The following is a 20971-nucleotide window of genomic DNA, read 5'->3' on the forward strand; positions in this document are numbered from 1 at the left end:
CTGTTACTACCTTTTTTCATGAAAAAGGAAATGCAGTGCTTTAGTTGCAAAATGAAACACATTTTGTCAGAGATATATTCAATTAGAAAGTCTCTTTAATGCAACTGTATTGTATAACACATAGTTACAATTTCAGATCACATACTTCTGATCAGTAAGCAATAATAAGTGTTTAAGTCAGATGGGAATCTGAAATACATCATTGGACTGGGATATTAAATGCTATTAAAGCTATAATCAAAGCTCACCTTGGCTCAACTTGTCCAATATGTTTGTATTAAGGTAGTCAGACTCCTGTTAAAAGTTCAAAAACTCACATTTAATTGAAATTTAGATTAAAAAGAAGACATTAGGTACATCATTCATGCTAACAAATGTACATAGTGGTGAGTCAAGAACAGAAAAACAGTACCACAAATAAACCATGGCTCAAAACCTACTCTAGCTGGATCGCTGCAGCCGCTCTTCCTATACCGAGGAGCTGTGTATGCGTTGCTGCCCTGCTCTGCTTTTGTTGGACTCTGCCCTTTCCTTGAGGTGTAGGCACCAGTGCCCATGGCTTTCAAGGAAGGCCTGAACTCATCTCCATTTACCACTAGGATATGGGAAACTTCAGTGGGGGGGGTGGGGGGGTAAAAATGCAAAATGGAAATTATTTGGCTGAAAAAAAATTTCTCAGAATCCAGAGAACTTTATTGAGCAAAATAGATACAAAGGTGATATAGACAACCCAGAAATAGCTCAGTAGCAATGTTTTTTGCAGTGCCATATTACAAATAAAGCACACTAAGAAACCTTGCTGAGCTTTTTCAGCTTTTTGAGTGTTAATGGCAAGAGGTGGACACAGCTTCACACTGGAAGTGTCTGTATTCTGAGTAATTCAAATCAATCTAGAAGATATTTTTGTTAAATCTTCAAGCTGCTATTACTACTGTTGTATTGATCTTCAACATCAGTGATTTTATTGCATTAGGTAATATCCACACCATCAAACTCCAGACACTTCTTCCCTGGGAAGTCCCTTTTCCAATCACTTGTTTAAAAGCAAAAACTAAACCCCCCCCCCCCCAAAAAAAAAACCAACAAAAAAAACCCACAAAAAAAAAAAAAAACCCAACCAAAAAAACAACCCAACAAAATAACAAAAAACCCCACAAAACCCATTCCTTGTATTGCACATCTCACACAAGTCTGTGTATATATATATTTTTTTTTTAAATATGCTACAATTAAAAAAAGGTCTATGGCATTTTATTGGATATTAGTTTAAGAAGTTGATGAAACCACAGATGTTTGAAGAAATCTTCAATACCACAAAACAAAGTTAAACTGAACTAATTGGCACACAGGTTTTAAAGAATCCACAGCAAATTCCTCTAGATCCTATGCAGTGCATGTACGTTAAGAAGCAGTTACACTCTACAGCCCCCTCATAAAATCAATTAAATTAGCTTTAAGCTGATTTTGCTTTTTTCTTTCCCAGAGTGCCTTTGAAAGCTGTTGCTGAGGTGAACTTCAGGAGCAATTTAACCAGCTGTGAAATTTAATGAGTGCACCCTGCACCTGAAAAACTCATCCAGGAAAAAAAAAAAATCACTATATATACCACCTTATCACTTGCTAGAAAAACAGAACCCTGAGAAAAGAAATTCTGATTACTTCTCCTCTGTATTTCTTCCCAGCCCGTCTTCTATCTGTACTGTGTGAACATGGATATTCTTGCAAGTTAGTTAATTATGCTGTTGCAGAGCAAGCTGATAATACACCAGCAACAAGCAGAAAAGCTGGTTCTTTTTGGTTACGAATGCAAACAAAAGCAAAATGTGCCACTGAAAATCTCATTAATACTTAAAAAAGCAAACCCAAACAAAATGTACTATCGAAATTTTTTAAAGCATCACGTGGATCACAGCAGACGTCAGCTAGTAACATGAAGGAAGGTTGTTCATTATTTACTTCTCAACCAGAGCAGAGTATGCTCTCTCAACCTTTGTAAGGACTAACCTGACCTGATTCTGGCTAATCAAGTGCTTAAGCCAGTGCAGCATTTTTCACCCTAATACTGTGTCAAGACTTGTTAGCAGTGGTGACCTGGACTTTGGATTGCTACCCACCTAAGGAAGCTAAAACCATACATCTGTTTGGTAATTAATTTTCAGCTGGTTTATATGGTACTCATAAAACTGCTTACCCCCTCTTTTCCAACTGCATGGCCCTGAGGGCAGGGCAGAGCTGAGCTGGTGGCCCAGGTTCAGTGCATGCTCCAGAGAGGGCTCAGGAGGGATGCCTGGAGGAAGCCTTGCTGAACCCCAGGTACAAGCCCAGTGCATGTCCTTCAGGCGAGGGGGATGTGTATGGGGCAATGCCAATGAGACACACAGGAGTGGACAGGGTGTGTGGGCTCTGATTTTCACCCTCAAGCACCACTTTGTGCTGGTAATTTTCCTTCATTAAAATCTTGATTTTTGCAGGCAGTTGGTCCCAGACCATAACTTTTGGAGAGGATTTAAATTCAATATTTAAAGAATAGTGAGTTCCCTGTTTTAAAGTAGAAAATGGTGGATGTGGGTTGCAGGAGCAGGTGAATGCAAGAAGAGGCTGGGTTAAAACAATCCCTTTTTGAATACAGGCAGAAGTTGACCTTGTTGCACTGCATCTCAGAGGTCACCTGTGTATCTGTCCAGCGCACAGAAGGCAGGTGCCATGGGCACAGAGGCACAGGCTGGAGCTGCTCTGTCACTGTGGTGGGCAGCAGGTGCTGGAAGGGGACCCCAGCTCCACCTCTGTTTGCCAATCCTCCAGGCTGCCCCGGGCCCGCCGCCAGGGCCGCTGAACAGCTCTTGTCTTGTGAAGCACATCAGCAGTGCCTTGAAAGCAGCTACATACCTGGACAGTAAAGATTTTTTAATAACTAATGATACATTTTAAGGGACTGACCAGACAAAACCAAGAATCTCTGTGTAATAGGGAAGCAACATTGTCACTAGACGATGTTAAACTACCAAGAAATAAGAAAAGGAATCTGAAATTCACCTAGTATTTAATTAGAACTACTCAGATCAGTTATCCCCAATGCTCCTATGGCACAGTTGCATCATTCCTTTGTTTGTTAAAATACCTTACAAACTTGGTATCAGAAGTAGTTCTAGTAAGTGAGACAACACCACAAATAACACAAGCTGGCTTTGAGAAAAAATGGCATTTGTGGCAACGTCTATTTAATTTCTGCTGATTTAGTTGGAAAAAGGTCTACTACTACACAAACAAAAAAAAAAAAAAGGAAAAAAAATCTTCCCAGCCAAGTAGAATTTGTAAAGGCTTCCTGAAAATTTTAAATTTCCTAAAGACTCATGTGTGTCTGGGTCATGAGACAGACGACTGATCTGTAGGCTGGGAATGACGTTTCATTGACGAGAGAAAAGGTACAATGTTGAATTACAATGTGGAATCCACAGTTGTAGGAGAGGCTGCAGCCCAGATAAGGCTGGTGCTGTGGGGAGCTGTTGTCTGCTTGGGATTTCAGAAGTTTTAATAAAGGCTGTAGAAATATTTCAGTTTTATCTGAATCAGGTGAGAGCCAGTCTAATAACAGCTTCTCTGTCTAGTCAGTGGAAACAATATTTACCTGCTAAGTAATAAGTTGCACACACCTTGTGCTTTAAGTTTCAAGAGAGAGAAACCTGGCAAGGACTTGACGTTCTAAATGCCTTGAGATTGGTGTAAATGTCAGCTTTGCTCTCTCCAACATAGAGTTAATGTCCAAGAAGGCACTGTACTTCTAGGAAGTTCAGTACCAAAAAGCACCTCCATGAAAATGGTACCAAACCAGGTGATGGTGAAGAAATATACACCAGTGAGGGGAGCCCTTGGAAACAAAGCCTCATTAAAATAGGCTTCTCTTTTGCTTAAGAAAAAAAAATGTGCTGGCTTTTATTATTTTAAACCCAAATTCTTCCAAGTGACCAATGTGGGTTAGGCAATCCGATCAATCAGAATTTTTCAGTTTTAGCAACATTCCTGCTATATATATGTGATAACTCACATCCCCAGTCGGATTAATATATTCCACTGTGTCCTGATCACAGAATGAAACTAAAAATATCCCCAAGTATTTACATTCTGCTTTCTTGGGATCCTTTCTCTGATCCTCATTGCCCAGCAAAGAAGAAACACCCTTTCAGTAGTTCAGGGTTGGAATGCATGGGGGTCAATCACACAAATGTTAAAAACAGGTAAATGGATCTGCTTGCCCAGTCAATGGAAAGCAGATAAAGATCCAGGTGCTGGTATTTTTCCCCACTGGAGTTAAAGGAGGCAGATAAGGTTTTTTCCTTCTTCTATTTCTTCTTGCACTTTGTCACTGGATGTGGCTATTTCAGCTTGCGCCGAGAAGACTGCGCAGATGAAGGTCAGAACAGTGCCGCCGATAGCTGTGTAGAAAGCCCAGCCCAAGGAGCAGTCTCCCAGTTTGTAAGCAGAAGCATAAGGTCCACAATAGCTTATCGCCTTCTGGCATCCCCAACCTGCAGGGTAAAGTATCAAGCCTAAGATAAGGAAGAGCCCTAGAAATAAAAACAGAAAGAAGTTTTACAAACAATCAGTCTAACACCAGATGCAGCACATCTAGTAATTGTTATTATGGTCACTAATACTCATAATTTACCAGAATTAGGAGAAAACTGCCATCTCATCCATCCAATCTTCCTTTACTGATTGTTCCCTAGTATATGCCATGCAGTCTTTCAACTAAATCTGAAGCTACCCTGTGATTTATGTTGTATGTGAAAGGCTTACTTTTTATGATAATGGCCTAATTCCTTATTTTAATCTCTGTACTCCTCCTACGTCCTTTCCTCTCACACATTATTGCTACAAATACAGAGCATACAAAATATTCAAGCATCTCCATCTACTGCTTATGCTTGCACTTCTCAAAAATGTAGGAATACTTGCATCCACTTTTGATTTTGTATTTAGCTAGCCCTCATTTAGCTTTCTTTAGCCATTCACCATAAACGTGTTTGCCTGTCTTCCTCTGGATTTTGCCTACACTGATTTTCTTGCCTGGAAAAAAACAAACGAACAGAAGACAATAAAAAAACCCCACTACAAACCAAAACAAAAGAAACCCAAATAAAACCAAAACCACAAAAAAAACCAGATACACTTCTACTTTTTTGGCCACATTAAGATATAGTAGAAAGATAATACTGCCAGTTCACTGAGCAGTTCTCATAACAGAGAGTCAGCCTCAAACAAATAGATCCAAGTACCTATGGCCAGTGCATACATAACCCTGGGATCCTCCAAACAGTTGACTAACTACTTTAGAAGGAAAGCACTTTCCCAGTGACAGGGGCAAAAGCCTTAACTCCCCATCTTGCTAAGCACCCCCAACAGTCTGGTGTGCCTCAGGCTGGAAGTGAAAAGCACAGACTAGTTGTTCTGCCCATGCGATTGTCTCTCATATTCCTAGGTTTCTCTATGAAGACCATTCAACAGAGAAGGGCTTCATTAAGGAAATTGAAAGTCACATTAGTGTCCCTGCACACATGTCTTTGAACAAAGAAAGGAGATTTAATCAGAATGTCTAATATGCTAGTGGCTACAGTGCTTTCTTATGGGCACTAAAAATAATCACAATGAATTAAACACATACCTCACTCCTACAAGGAATGTAAGAAGGAGCTAAGCATAAGAACAGCTCACAGTATCAAAATTTGCTTTCTGTTTACCTTAAAAATTTACTTACAAGAAAAGGAAAATTGTGAAAAACAGTTTTTGTTTAAATGCAGTCAGTTTATCCAGAAAATTAATATAGCTTTCCAGTTCCCATAAATATTTCTGATTTACATTTCAGGCACTTTAGAGCCCTTTATTTAACCTGGTATGCTGATGAAAACAGCTGCTAAAAGTACTGTCACCTTCTAGAAGCAGGCTAAAAGTTGTGCACTAAAACCAGTCTTTTTTTTCTTTCTTGTAACCAAGAGATTACAAAGAACAGGTTTAAAGACTTGTTTTCATCATCTTCCATTCAGTTAGACTAGCAGTTAGACTTCTCTGCAGTATGTTAGGGTTCCTTAATTGTTTGTTCAAAGAAATTTGGCCAGATGCATGAAATTTTCCTCACTAACAATGTGGGTCCTATAAGCAGTTAATTGACACAAAATGCAAAAACCATCATCCAACTGTCTAAAATTAATGTCTGTGAATGCCAGACATTTCACAAAAGAAAGTCCTTCCTCCAGCATTTTTCTAATGATGACACAACACCATGGGCATGAATGACCTAAATGTCATTACTCTTTGGGGCGGCAAAATCCATTAGTGAGTGATATCTGTTCTCTGTGGAGGGATTTCATCACTGCTTACATTTAAGAACCAGTGACAAATTTCATGCAGTGTTTCCTGGCTGGTTGGCCAAACACATTAAGTATAAAGTATTGCTTTATCTTGGACAGACCTGGATAAGCTGTGCATTCATCCTGCTGAGCCCTGCAGCCATTTCAGACTAAACACCAGCAGTTCCTTCTCCTCTATTCATCACTACTTTCCTGTTCTGCGCAACCAGTATGACCACACTATGTATCTTTCTGACTGCACATTGGTATGGGCCAGTTGCTGCTCTCTCTAACGATCGCAAGCCCTTTGGTAGGTAAAAATCATCATCACTGAATTAAGAAGCTGGATCTGAAATGCCAGCATAGCTGCTGCCAACATGGAAGTTTTTTAAGTTTATCACTCCATCACTCACAAACCTAGACAGCCTGTGTTTTAACAGCAAACCCAGCTTATGGCTGGCTGAGTGTCACAAACAGGACCAAGAAGACACATCCATCACTTTTTATCAAAACTAGAGCACTGAGCGACTCCTGAAAGCTACTGGTTCATGGAATGTATGCCCCAAGCTGAAAAGCCATTACCCAAAACTCAGGCTCTCAAAAGGCACAGCACTGCTGCCAAATGTAGTCATTAGGACTTTACTGACTTAGACCTTTTTTTTCAAAAGTACAGAAAAATTCCTGGATATATAAATATAATAAATATGTAAAAAGCCACAATTTGATAAACTTAATCTATTTTCTCACAGATGAAAACAAAATCTGGAGGAAAGCCTTGACTATGGATTTGAATACAGTTAGAGTATATACCTGATTTCAGACAGCTAACTTTGTAACTCCTATACTGGACCAGCATAATGAACAAAACAAAAGTAGTATTTTTACTACCAAACCTCCTTTCTACTTCTCCATTTCAGTGCAGACAGAAAGTGTTTCATGAGCCTCTTAGCACTATCTAATATTTATCACAATTTTTTATTTCATTAATAACTGGTTCCTGCTTGACAGGAAAAGTAAATAAAGATGATTCCATTAAGTCAATTCAAAATACCCACAGGAGAAAGGCACTCCTCTGGTTCATGCTAACAGGAAGTGGAGAGGCAGAGGCCCCTCATCATGTATTCAGCTCAAAGCTCCCATATCCAGAGCAATGGCTGAGCTGTGCAGGGTTCCTTCCTGACTCTCCCAGAAAGGAGTGTTCAGTTAAAGAGGAGCTTTGCCTCCTGCTACCCAGTCTCTCAGACGAGTCAGTTTCAGAGCCCATCTCAATGACTCCTACAGCTTGAACAAAATATGCTCCACCATGCACTAACAGTGCAAACCATTGCCTAAACTGCCTAAAAGAGCAGACAGCAAACCAAAGCACTTAACTGTTCAACCACTTCCACTTCCACCACACCCCTGAGAAAGATCCACCCCCTCTACTCCTGGAAACATGGATGCAAAGGGACAAGGGACAAGGATGCAAAGGGACAGTTTGCCTTGAGATATGTCTAGCAGGAGGACAGTAAATATTAATTATAGAGATTTTTTCTTAATCAGTTTATGTGTGTCCCTGTGTCTTTGAAGAGAAGCCAATACTCAAGAAAAAGAACAGAGAATAAAAATTGAGTGCTCTGTTTGAACAAGTTTTCTACAATGAATCTTTCCAGTTCTTTGTGCTGCTGTACAATAAATGATTTTTAATTCATAGCCAACTTACCTGTGGAATTACATCTGTTTGTTCACCCTGCTGGGAGGAACAAATTCACTCTGAAAACATTACAAGCTGTTTTCCACTGTGCTCATCTACAGGCACATCCACAGAGTTCATGCTTGCACTGTTCTAGATTTAACTCCCTCTCTGGGAGCTGCACTGCTGAAATTGCAGCTTCTGCTGTACACATACCGCTGTTCCTACTTTTTAAGCAGCACAATCCCACTTCTTGAAATCAGTATGATTCTTCAAAATTTCCTTTTTGTTAGTTGTTGCCAGTTCTCAGTTACCTCTTCTCTGAGGAGTCCTCAAAACAGAGGTATGAAAGAATGTCACACAATGTTGCCAGATGTCTAGGCATGACAACAGAAAACTATTCAAATTACTTTTTTACCCAGAGACCTCACCTATAACTCTTCGGTGTAAGTTCTGTCAGCAGAGAACATTTTTGCATCTTTCACTGAAGGCAATTTGACCACATAACCTTTTATTATCAGGCCCTAATTACTTGCTTTTGAAAAGATGTCTTTGTGAGATTTAGATTTTAATGTTACTATTAGATTACTATGTATCTCCTGATTACAACAGCCTATTAAACATCAGGCATTCTTTACTTAAATTGTGTAAAAGCGACTCCTTTCTCCTAAAACACCAAATCAAAATCTTACAGCACACTGAGAGCATCAGTATCAATACAGCAGACTGCATCACTGTGCAAAAATATTTCAGAAGACAGTTGATTAATGCTTTCTCCTATAGGAGAAGATTTTTTGTATTTGTGCACCAAGAACTTTTCCCCTTTTACAGGCCTGCAGCTGCAGCAAGGTATTGCTCCTCCTGGTTTTTATACACTGCAGCAATGCTGCCTGGTCAACATTGTGGAAAACCAACAGACCAGCCTTTCATTGTGGGCATTTTTATGTCACATTATGAGCTGGAGTTCAGATCTGAAGAAAACATTTCTTCTTCCTTGGAAGCAACCCTTGAGACAGGAGGTAGGGCAGAGGCTTGTTTAGCCAGTTGAAGGCATGCTATTTAGTTTTGACAGTCTCCTGTGCAGCTGCTGTTGTGCCATATTAAACAAGAACGTATACTAACAAAGCCACTTTCCATTGCAAAGCCTGAAACCATCTACTCATTTCCTAGCAAAATAGTAAAAAAGCTTTTAAATACTGCTGAAGAAACAGGAAATTAAGCAGCTGTGATCAATGAGGTGGCACTGCAACAGGCTCCTATAGAGCCGCACAACTGAGCAGCAACATTTCAAGAGAGGAAAAAAAAAAGAGTAAAAGGGTAAAAGCAGGGAGGGACTAGCTTTGCAGTGCAGTGCAGGTGGGCTGCATCCCCAGTGGCACTGATCCTGATTATTTTAATCTTCTGCAAAACCACAGGGGAATAAGAATCAGCCCAGGGACACTGCATCAGCCAGGCACCCTGCCTTTATTGCTCACATTTCCACATGTGTCAATATGCCACCCGAACATTTCATGTGTTAAATATCTGTATAAATACATTAGTGTAGCTTAAGCCAAGAAGGCTTCCCCATCTGCAAATTTTTCCTGACAAACCCAGCAGGGATGCTACTGGGTTACCTACCACTCATGCACTTTTGATCACTTTGCCCCCTGACAGACAGGTGAAGGGACAGCCTGCCACCTGGCAGCTGCACAACAGACACCTTCAGCCTTTGCAGTGATTCAGTAATACCATTTTAATCAGATGACAGCTCAAGAGATGGGCTCAGGCCTGCTGACATGGTGTTTCTAGCACTGCACACTGGCTACAGGAAAAGCAAGAGATGCTGAATGGATGCTGATGCTGCTTATAGTACCCACAGCACAGGGCCCCAGACCTGCCTCGGCAGCTGCTCTTCAGCCCCCTGGATGGCTGCCAGGCCCACCAAATGCAAGCAGCTGACCAGAGGCAGGTAGGTCTTTGTCCAGAAAGAAAGGGGAGACTTTGCATGCCCTAGTGTCTTGGAAATGGTCTCTGGCCCACTCATAAAGGCTGCATGAGAAACAAGAGAAAAACTCACAGCATTATAAAGATCAATGCTTTAAAAATCCTGGACACGACAGTTGGTGCAGGCTAACACAAGCAGGTGTGTTTTGGGGCATGTTGGAAGCATGGCTGTTGAGAGGGGCAGGGTTGCCAGCAGGCAGTGCACTGAGGCAAGTGCTCACCTTCATACCTTCAATCACTGCAGATGGCTGCTCACATATATAGATTTCAGTGCACCTGGGATACCCTACCCTGAGGCAGAAGTAGTTTAATACTACAACCAGGTGATGGTTCGAAAGCCCACATGGGTTTCTTTTTCCCTTTAGAATTGTCTCAGGGTGCTATAAGGGCATGTACATACCAGAATAAACAAATATTTCCCTAATCACTGCCCTCCCCAAGCTGAGGAAGAGGATAAGGCCCCTACTCTCATGTTTCTTCTCCCATGTATTATACAAATCGTAGATACTTATAACCAAACCTATGCAAACCTCTGATGACATTAGTGCTGTTGCAGTCTAGAAACAGAGATAGAAATACAGTGCAGGGGACTACTGGCGAGACACTCAACCACTATGTTTTACTTACCCCCCAAAAAAGCCACAAAATAACTCAGTCTGTTAGCTCAATGTTAGGAATTAGGGGGTTGTTTATTATATTGGTATGATCTTACTGCTTAGACTTCTCTGAAGTGTGACCTACAGACTGCTGCTTTTAATAGAGGAGATGGTAAATTCACCACTAGTTTTCAATAATTTTTATGTATGTGGTGAGAGTGCCCACTAGTTGGGAGGGAAGAAAATGTGTAGACTCAAAGTAAAATCAGTCCCAAGCCTTGAAGTGACACTGCTGCCTCTTTGCTGGCTGTCAGTCATGTAAAGTCACCACACTCTGGGGGCTCCCATGTGGTGGCTGTCAACCCAGGCAATTAAGGTCAAGATAAAGCATGTTATAAGGCAAAAGCCAAATGTTTAAATTTTTTCAGCACTACAGAAGTAAACAAAGACTCTCCACTTGTTGGGCCATTGCTCAGGCACAGCCAACTCTCCCATTTTACCTTAAAACCCCAAAAAGTACTGAGTGTTTTTAATCTAGGATGACCCAATAATAGTTTCAGTCAATGCTCCTAATTGAGAAATTCAGTTTTAGGTGGTAAATTCAAGGAGGCTTCTGAATCAGGAAAGAAAGGCCATATTAAATATTCTGTTATTGAAAGAAGCAGAGGCCAAGATCCCATCTATTCCCTACCCCTCACCGTAACCTTTTTCACTGCTATTCAACCAGTGAGTGCCATTGCCTCCAAACCACCAATCACTCATGCTGGCTTACCAGAAAGGGAATGAAATATGACTATAGCTCAGTAAGGGAGGGCAAAACAACCACCTCCCTTAGCTTAAACAGAGGTAAAAGGACTCCAGGTCACCTTTTTCATGGCCTTACATTTCCTCAATACTGATCCCATAGTACAAACAAAACTTCAGTTTGGGGGTGGGGGAGAGGAGCTGCAGAGGAACTAGGACTCAGCCTGAAGGAAAAGGCAAATGGAGTTGCAGGAAGGGGAGAATTTCCTCTGGCTTCATGAGCTATTCAGCAACACAGTGCAGGGCATCTGTACTGGGTAAGAAAGCACAACTCAAATCCACTTACTTCCTCACCACCACATCAGGAACACCAAAGACAGAAGCTTAGCAAAAGATAGCCCCTTTTCCTGAAAGAGCTCCTCTCGTCTTTCTTTCTTGTGCTTGAGTGAGAACACAGCATTTGCTAAGTTTAAATGTTTTCTTTGTGTTTGCATTCTATACACAAATAGCAGCATCTGTTGTGGCTCTGAGGCCTACAACCAAAAATCTGACAGAAACAGAGCCCCTGTGCCCTCCTGATATCCCCATGGCCTCTTGGGGTCACCAGCACTCTTCCACACCACCAGGGCAGGGGTGTAAAGAAGTGCTCAGCATTTCACCTATGCTGGTAGAAGTAAGAGACCTCAGTGTGCACATGTGCCACAGGTAAAATCTTTCTCAGTGGGTAGCATGGGAGTCTCTCTCACACTAAGCGCTGTTTGTTGGAAGACACTTATGCTTGCCAAGATAATCAACTGCCAAACTTGATCACTGAAAGCCTGAAAGTTTTGTTTATTTTTCTATTAATTTTAATCTGCTGTGTGTCTGCTGGTTTTCAAGTGCCCACCTGGATAATGCCGGAGACGAGTCGACCTCTGAATCTAACAAAACACTGAAATCTGCATTTTATTTCTTTGAAGTTACTAATGGTCTCCCTCAGGCTCAAGAGCAATTTAGCACTTGAACTCAGTTTTTCTTCCCTGGCATATTCCAAGACAGCAGTCCCCTTTGTTTGAACTTTCAGCAGCCAAGTGTGTATTAGATATCATGCTGGCATTGGGCCATATAGGTTACAGGAAGCACTATACCGCATGCAGAAGAAGCAGTTCAGACTGTCAGGATTTCCATTAGAAATCCCTCTCCCCTCCCTTTTTTCTTTCTTCCCACCCCAAGAATTCAGAATTCTGGCATCAGGAAAGAAAAACTCTGAGCTGAATCCAAAGAGGAAATATGCTTTTTGAAAAATGCATGCTCTGCGTTTTAGAAAGACAAACAAGAAGCTTCCTTGCCTTCAAGGGCAAAATCACTCTTGCTTTGCTCTCCTACTGCTTGGGCTCCCTGGCTGTTCAACAGCTTCCACTGCCTGCAGGCATCAGCTCACAAGGTCCCTTCTTCCTTATTCACCAGTTTGTCTCTTTCTCAGACAAAATAATGCCTTTGTACAGCATGACGCCACCTATAAACAAATACCCTAAACTATGCTGCAACTACTGTAACCTTTTCTGTTATGGTCTGAATACGAAAGAGCCCTAGAAGCCTCATGCCCCTTCTACCACAGCTTGTGTCTCCTGCTTTTTCTCCCCTCTATGATGAAAGGCCTGGCTGACCTCCCACTTCCTCCCCAGCTTCCTCCTCCACAACTCCCACTGGCCTCCTTAACTTCCAGCAGCCAGGAGTCTGCAGTCGCATGGCTGCACACACCATGAGCCCACCTTTAGTGGCTGCATCCGACTTCACCCACCCCCACAAGCAGCTCCAGATCCTCATCCCCTTCAGATGGTTCCTATCACAACTCTGCTCAGGCCATCTTCCTAATCACACAGCCTCCCACAATGGAAATGATGCCAAGTAAGTATAACAGGCTGAACAATTTCTCAGCTCAAGAAATGTAAAACAAACTCTTTCAGCAGTGAAGACAGAGTAATACACAAGCTGGTTTGAAACTGAATTTCACCTCTTCATTTTAGAAAGCTGCAGAGAAGTTTCTTTGCATTTGAGGGTAAAGTTGTACTCCTGGAACTGAACTATTGCCAAAGTCCTGCAGCAGCTCCTGATGGAGGAACTCTCCAAGATACCAAGAAGGGAAAAGAGAAGACATGGACAGTCATAGAGGGAAATCATGAAAAGGTCAGAAGAAAGAATGCAAAAGAGCTCTTGAGATACCTGAGAAAGTACTGTGGAAGAGCTATCATTGCTTGGGACTGAGCAGGACAACAGTCAGTGGAAAAATAAACCTCTCAGACCCTGGAAAAGAAGAAACTTCTGGGGTGGCAGAGAGAGGCCCAAAGCTACAGCATCTGGGCCCAAACAGACACAGCAACTGTCTTTTTCTGATGTTTTCAACTGATGTTTTCCTGATGTTTTCAACTAAGCATCCAAAGGAAGTTAATGCTCTCTGACCTGCCTGCAGCAGCCTTTGAAAACACAAACCTCTGCTTTGGCTGACTGGACATCTACCTATTAAAGATGCCAGTGGCACAGCCAGCTAAGCCACATGACAGCAAAATGCAGCCATATATTCACCTGAAAAAAACAGAGTCACTCCTTGGTGTGCACACAGCATGCCTTCTGACATATGCAACCCAATTTTTACACGCTTCTGTCAAGCCCCATTACAGCTAGTGGACTGTGAACAGAAGAAGAGATGAGAAGGGGGTGACTCGTGAGGGGCCTTCCAGATGAAGCCAACAGCATCCTGGAAAGATTTTAGAGAAGAGGAACTATTTTATCTTCTTTTGGTAAATGTTCCTGGCAAGGCAGCCCTTCTCCAGCACAGTAAAACAGAAGTAAAAGAAACTGAACTCCCAAACCCATTAGCCTTCCTGATGTGTCAGCTCCATTTCCCCACTGCTCTCGCCAAAGCCTTTGCAGGCACATGATGTTGAGCTCCCCACAAAAAACCACAGGGGCTTGCTCAAGTTCTGTGGTTGATATGATACTGATGCAGCTAATTTAGCTTCCCCTCGCTAGTGTGCAGTCAGGGTGCTGCTGGTGCATTGTGGCTCAGCTGAAGTCAGGCAGACACTGGCTGTGGGGAAGGGGTTGTGTCTGCCCAGCCATGGCACAGACCGAAAAAAGAAGCCAAGTTGCTGATTATGAACTTCATAAAGGAAACTATCAGAGATGAAAGCCAAACTTGGTTTAGGCTCTGTCCTAAACTCTCCCCACCCTCCTCTGAGGCTAGATTATGTTTATATTATATTACTTAGCAACAAAGTGAAGTAGACAAGCCCAAATAAGACTTGTAAATATATAGGCAATTACACTATAGACATACCAAGATATGTCAGTACCAGATCACCAATTATTTACTTCCTATAGCTACATGATTACTGTGAAAATTTACTTTGAATTGATTCTTGTCAGTTAGAATGTAATAATATCCTTTCTCCTCCAGCCTCTGGATTTCAAGTGATTCACAGACTAAAAGTAGAATACTTTCCCTAAAAAGACATACAAATGAAAGTCTGCCTGGTCTTCCTGCTGCTGGATAGTAATTATCTGTTCAATTACATGTCTCCATTCTCTGCACTCTCTAATGCAGAGAAAACGTGCTTATCCAGATGAAACAACCTTCAAACATCTCCAAAACCAGGGCTATTGATTACTGTTTCTACCGCTGCAGAATAAAAGGCATTGCAGTCTGAAAGTAAAATGGTAGAAGTTCTTGCTCCATAAAAAAGGAATTACAGGAGTTTAAACAACAGCCATATTTTCTTCCTTTATGGCCTTGTATTTCTCATTTTCTGCCACAAAAATTATAAAAGAATCCCTGATATGGTCCAGATACTTGTATGGCTTCCTCCTGTTGATCTAAATGACAGTTTGCACATTTGTCCAAGGGCCATAACAGAAAAGATGTTGCTTTCTGTTCTGTAATTTCACCATAGGCATCATCCACAACTAATCTTGCTAGACTGGAAAGATATATCCGGTGTCTGTTATTGTTTTGTCATGATGAATTCCAGGAATAAATTAGGTTGTTGTATGTTTTTAATTATATTAAATCTCTACTACAAAGATATAGAGATTTTAAAGGAGATTAAGTCTGCAAGATCCTGAGTTCCTGTAGATGACTCTACCATGTGTGCATCTCATGTTTAAAAAGGAGATGTTTGACATACTTGCAAATATTGTGGTGATATAGGCTGATTAACAAAATTATTTTGTGAATTCTTCTTGTACACTTACTTGAACCATAATTGTTCACATTAGGAAGAATGATGCTATGCTTAAAATTATTAAGGCAGGGTTATAACTTGCTCCCTGGTCAGGGCATTAGTTTATCTATCATAATCCCTGTCTGAATTAGCCATGCTGACAACTGTCCCTCTTGAGCAACTTGCTTAAAACAAAAAAGCATTTTTCAAAACTCAGGAGCTGACAAAGTTTAAATTAGCAGCCACCATTAGTCAAAAGGAAAATAATTGCAACTAAGTAAGCAGATGCTGTAATACTACTGGAACAAAAGTAGCAGTGGACCCAATAAAATTAATCTTGAGAAAATGAGCTGTGAGCCACAAGATGCCTGGCTGTAAATACTGGCAGCAACGTTTCAGTAAGGTGACCTTTCTCTTACCCAGTTTCATGCTGTGTCATTTATCTGAATTTTAAGAAGGGAAGTGCTTCTATGCTCAGTACGGCTTGAGAAGGACTGATCTATGCCCTAACACATACAAAACGCTTTGTCAACTGTACTGTTCAATGTTTTAGGCTGCAAATCCTATTATGGGTACAGCTGGATTGATAATAAAACATCAAACTGTCTTAGCATGCATTTTCTCACAAATGCAGGGTCTCCAAACACTACTCTAAAATAAAAGTATGTTTTACTTGCTAATCCTAGGTGACAGACTAGATATTTTGAGATGGTATCAGAGTTGTAAGTAAAGTTATCTTTTCAAAAGACTCAAATCTGACATGTCAAAGATCTATTTATGCTGCTAACCAATCTCTCCCATAAAAATGTCCCTCCAAAAGAAAACAAGTAATAATTGCATCTCCTGGAAAAACAGTCATGGATTATTTCTGAAGTATAGAGTAAGAAAGGAAACAACTTCCCCTGGTTTAATCTGCACTGCCAAGCAGCTTCCTTGTCACACTGCCTGGGGGAAATTCTGTACACCAGGACTGACTACAGCAAAACCTGTGACGTTCATCTGAAGGACCTGATATGCTAATCATATGCCATCATACGAACAGAAGCATCTTCAGCCAGTCTAGGGATATAATTCTGCTCCAGAAGCACAAACCTTACATTGTGGGTGACATGAAATAAGTGTTATGTTTCCATACTGAAGATGAATGAAGTAGTCAAGAGTGAGAGCCACCGTGGTAGTGCTTCAGGAGGCAGCATCAGCCAGTCCCTGGCATGTAATGCTGGCTTTGGAGGGTTGCAGCAGGCAGTAAAGTCAGTCTTCACCTAATTCCCCATGTGTATTTAGAATAAGATTATGTTAGGTCTCAACTAAGCAAATGAAACCATCCAGCTTCAGATAAAGGTCTGAATATCTATCATTACATCTCCTGTTTAGGTATAGCCATCACAGATATGTTTGGCCACCTTAGTGGAGGTGAGAAGCGGGAAAGCTGGATTCACATTTCAAGCAAAACAAGTTAAAACCTAATTTTTTGTTGTGATTAAATAATTTTGTGAATTGAAAACATCTGCTTAAGAGCCCCACTGAGATAAAAAGAGGAGGGGGCCCTGCTCATTCCCTCCCTCCTCACAGATCTCTGGGGGCTGCCAGAGGCAGGGCTGAGGACCATTCTCCTCCTCCAGATGACCACACACACAGAGAGCATAAAAGATGAAAAATTCTGTATGAGACAGGTTTTCCCAGGGATCAGTGGCAACTAGAGAAAAATGAATACTTCTCTAACTAAGGCTGTCCAGGGTTGGTTTACTAACAGTCATTTAATCTCTGTAAAATCTATGGGCTTAAGCAGAAACACCTAATCTCTAGAACAAATTCGTCTTTTCAGGCAAAGCATAGCTGATCCTTGAACAGTAAAAAGACAAGCTCACTGGGCTGTGTAAATGCAGCTGAACAATAAGCTGGCTAAAGGAGAGGTTTATCTCAAGGTATCACTTGTCAGGCTCACAGCTTTGAAGGAGGCTGCTTCGCATGAAATGCTGGAGGAACTGGGTGTGCAACTATAACCAGTTCTTAGCCCTAGGGTGCTTTTTACTCTCACCACAGTCATGAAGCCTTTGAAACACTAAGGAAACTGCCTTCAGTCCATGGAAAAATTACTAAAGTAGCAAGAGGGAGATAGACTGCCTTAATATGAGTATTAACTTTATTCTCTGCTGGTAGCAAAGGACAGAAGTTTTTGTAACAGAAAGAAATTCAAACAGAGGAAAAAAAATGAACAGCAAACAAAAGAATACTGGTCAGTTCATTTTGGCACACCTTACGCTGCAATTCTGCTGCCAATGTCAATGTATTACATGCTGTGTAGCTATAAATTTCAGTTATGTTTGAATAAACACCAGCATATAGAATCACTTTGGGTCTGCCTAATGCAGTCTGTCTGCAGGCAGGCCAGAATTGCTATGTTTCTTCATCTGAATCACCCCAAAATCAAAAGTTCAGTTGCTCTCAAAGTGCACGTACCTGCAATCCCTTGTAGCAGCCCACAGACATTAAAAATGCTTTTCTTCATAATACTCTGCACACACATAGTAAAGACAGACACAAATGCCACGGTGCAGAGAATCATGATTCCCATGGCTAGGAAAATAGCGGTTGCCTGCCAGAACCCACTGGCAATCTCACTGAAGTTTTCAGCATAAGGACCACAAAGCGTGTCTCGTCTGGAGAACTGCATGTGGGAAATCCTGGTGCAGCGCCCATAGATGCCCAGTGTTGGACGGTAGGGCTCCTGCTGTCCTCCCATTCTGTTGTCCACCTCCTCGGAGCTGGAAGGCTTTGCTTTGCCAATCAGCCAGTCTGCACTCATGAAGGCAATGAGCTCTGCAAAAGCCACCACAATACTCAGGAGAGTCCATAGCATCGACCGACATGTTACAATGACATGACACATATTGATGTCCAGTGCTTGTGATCAGTGCAGCACACGTAAAATCCAGACACAAGGGAGAAAAAATTAAATTAAAAAAGGAAAAGGACTTTAAGAATATCACTGTGGCTGCTCTGACTACTTTCTCAACTCTCTCACAAAGATGAAGCTTCTCAGGAGAAGAAGTGAGCAGCCTCAAGTCTTGCAAGCAGTGCAATCATTTGCTCTCTCTGTTTAGTTCCTCCTTTTTTCTTTCTGGGATGCTGAGCTCTGAAGTATGCGTTTCTTTCTTAACATTCATACTGGCACATGACACTGCAGGCTGGTGGGGGAGGCTACAAGGACTGCCCACTGTTTGACATCACACACCTACAAGAAAAGAGAAAACACATCATCAGTGAGAAATAAGTCATTTCCACCCCCACAACAAACCAAGATCTGGCACAGATTCACATCGACATACAAAGCTCTAACAAGGGCTAGTCCAACAGAGCCTGCTGGAAACCTCCCTGATTTGTTGCAGGGGAGTAATTAATCTCCCTCCCACTGCTGCCAATACTTAGAGTATCTGCTGTGCCCTATCCCATGGTGGGTGTTTGTCAAACACTGCAAGCAAAGGTCTCAGCAACACCCAGTGGTACCACCCACTCCTACCTCCACACCCCCATCATCCTCTTCTGGCCCAAATTACCAAGGGTGCTGGCGGTCACCCAGCAAAATGTTTGGACATGTTTAAGCAGTTTCACAGATGTGCAGCTCCTGCCTTCACTTTGGGGAGGCATCACAGCCCGACTCTAGGACAGAGGCTGAGCACAGCTCTACATACCATGGGCACCTAGGTGCAAGGGGCAATGAAGGAACCTTGTTCCAAACTTCCGGGTTTCTGCTGACTGCAGCTGAGCCAGCCCCGCCTCAAGAGGAGGTGAACAAGATTACAGTTGCAGACAGCTCACCCTGTGATGTGGTGGTGACCCTTTTGAAGCCTGGATTTTACAAGGAGTGGTGCCTCCCTGGGTCTGGGATCAAGGTTTGCACCAGTGTTTCAGGAAAACAATCTGCCTGCAGGGAAGTCACACACCTCATCTTGAACTGCTGCCACCACTGGCAGCCTCTGGTGACTCACACCATTGTGAACAGGAATTATGGAAAAGCACCCCAGTCACTGCCAAGGGGCCAAAAGCCCCAGTCAGAGGGGTTGCCAGCCAGCCGTGAGCTTCCCAACTCCCCTCAATTCCCCTCCTCCACAGCCCTTCGTAGGCTGCAACTGCAGCAAAATGTTCCCCAGGGCTTTCCCCAAGCCATTACACTGCCTTTCAACAGTGGCTGATGACATTCCCAGAGTTACACTTATCTTAGTACAAGAGGCAGAGATCACTATACTTCCAAGTCCTATCCAAATATCAGCCTCAAAATAACAAACAGGTCATCCTACACGCCTCTGCTCTTGAACTGAAACAGTGTTGCCTGAAAGCAAGGGTGGGAGCAGGAAATGCCCTCATGTTACCCCCTCCAGGATGAGAATGTAGCACTTTGAAGTTTTCTTCACCAAACCCCAAATACTGACATTGAACCAGAGGCAAGAGTAAAGAACCAGATCTGGACCTCACTGCTGTGCTGTTTCAGTAACCAGATGCCAGAAAAACAGGCATCCTCAATATTTTTTTTTTACGTTTGTCATGGGGTTGGTATTTAATTTCTTAGTAGTTCTGAGTTGGGTGGTTGAATATTAGTCCCACTGAATGCAAAAGGAAGCATACACATGCAGCTTCACACATTCAGAATTTCATCCAGAAATTTCTACTCCCTCCTATATTAGACATAATGAATCATCTGCAAGATTTCATCCAGAAATTTCTACTCCGCTCATACTAGTTGTACTGAATTGTCTAATTTGCAGATTCCTTTGGTAAAAGAGGCTTAAAGCGGATGTGTCAACAACAGAATTTGTCTCCTGTAGTTCAGTGTTATGGCACTGCCTTAAAAAAGGGCCTTTAGACATAGTGAGCATTTCCGCTAATTTTCCATTTTGGTGGGGGGGAGAGCATTAAATTTTCAAGCAATCTGACATGCTAATGACTTGAATACACCCTTTGTAATAACAGAGAGCTGAAGTGTCAGCCTGCCAAAGAAAGTTAATTTGCTCAGTATTTCCACTTAAAATAATGATTGGAATGTAGAAAATGTCCACTACAAACCGATATTCTTCTGATGTCATCTGCACAATTAAAGAGAATTTAATTGAGAATCCTTTTATTTTTTAAAAATATGCTCCAGAAAGCTCTAAAATCTGTATTTCTCTGCAAGAACTACACCCATATGAACCCATCATCTTTGTAATTCCCGGATTTTCAGTGAGGTGGAAGGGGCGTCAGAGCTGAACACCCATAATGGCTGTTACTGTTGACTCTGTACTGCTAGCTATAAAACACCCTTTACTGAACACAGATGAAAACAAAGTTCATATTTACTTAGGTAGGTGGATATTCTAGATGAACACTGCAGCCATAAAAATATATCACTGATAACAAACATGGAATGCTATACTAGAAGAAAAGACCAAATCATGG

The 20971-nt window shown here is 41.8% G+C and overlaps 1 protein-coding gene across 2 annotated transcripts in view; it reads right to left on the reverse strand.

Moving 5' to 3' along the window:
• Positions 1-3368: 3368 nt before the first annotated feature.
• Positions 3369-20971, reverse strand: part of LHFPL2 (LHFPL tetraspan subfamily member 2) — a 116431-nt gene continuing 98828 nt past the window's right edge. For both annotated transcript variants that reach the window (XM_066569538.1, XM_066569539.1), the window contains 2 exons: positions 17999-18773; positions 3369-4562 (listed from right to left, as the gene is read on the reverse strand). In XM_066569538.1, coding sequence (XP_066425635.1) covers positions 4306-4562; positions 17999-18428 — 687 coding nt within the window. In that variant the 5' untranslated portion in view covers positions 18429-18773 and the 3' untranslated portion in view covers positions 3369-4305. The remainder of the gene's footprint in view (positions 4563-17998; positions 18774-20971) is intronic.

Source organism: Molothrus aeneus, chromosome Z, assembly GCF_037042795.1.
Source record: "Molothrus aeneus isolate 106 chromosome Z, BPBGC_Maene_1.0, whole genome shotgun sequence".
Classification (NCBI taxonomy): domain Eukaryota; kingdom Metazoa; phylum Chordata; class Aves; order Passeriformes; family Icteridae; genus Molothrus; species Molothrus aeneus.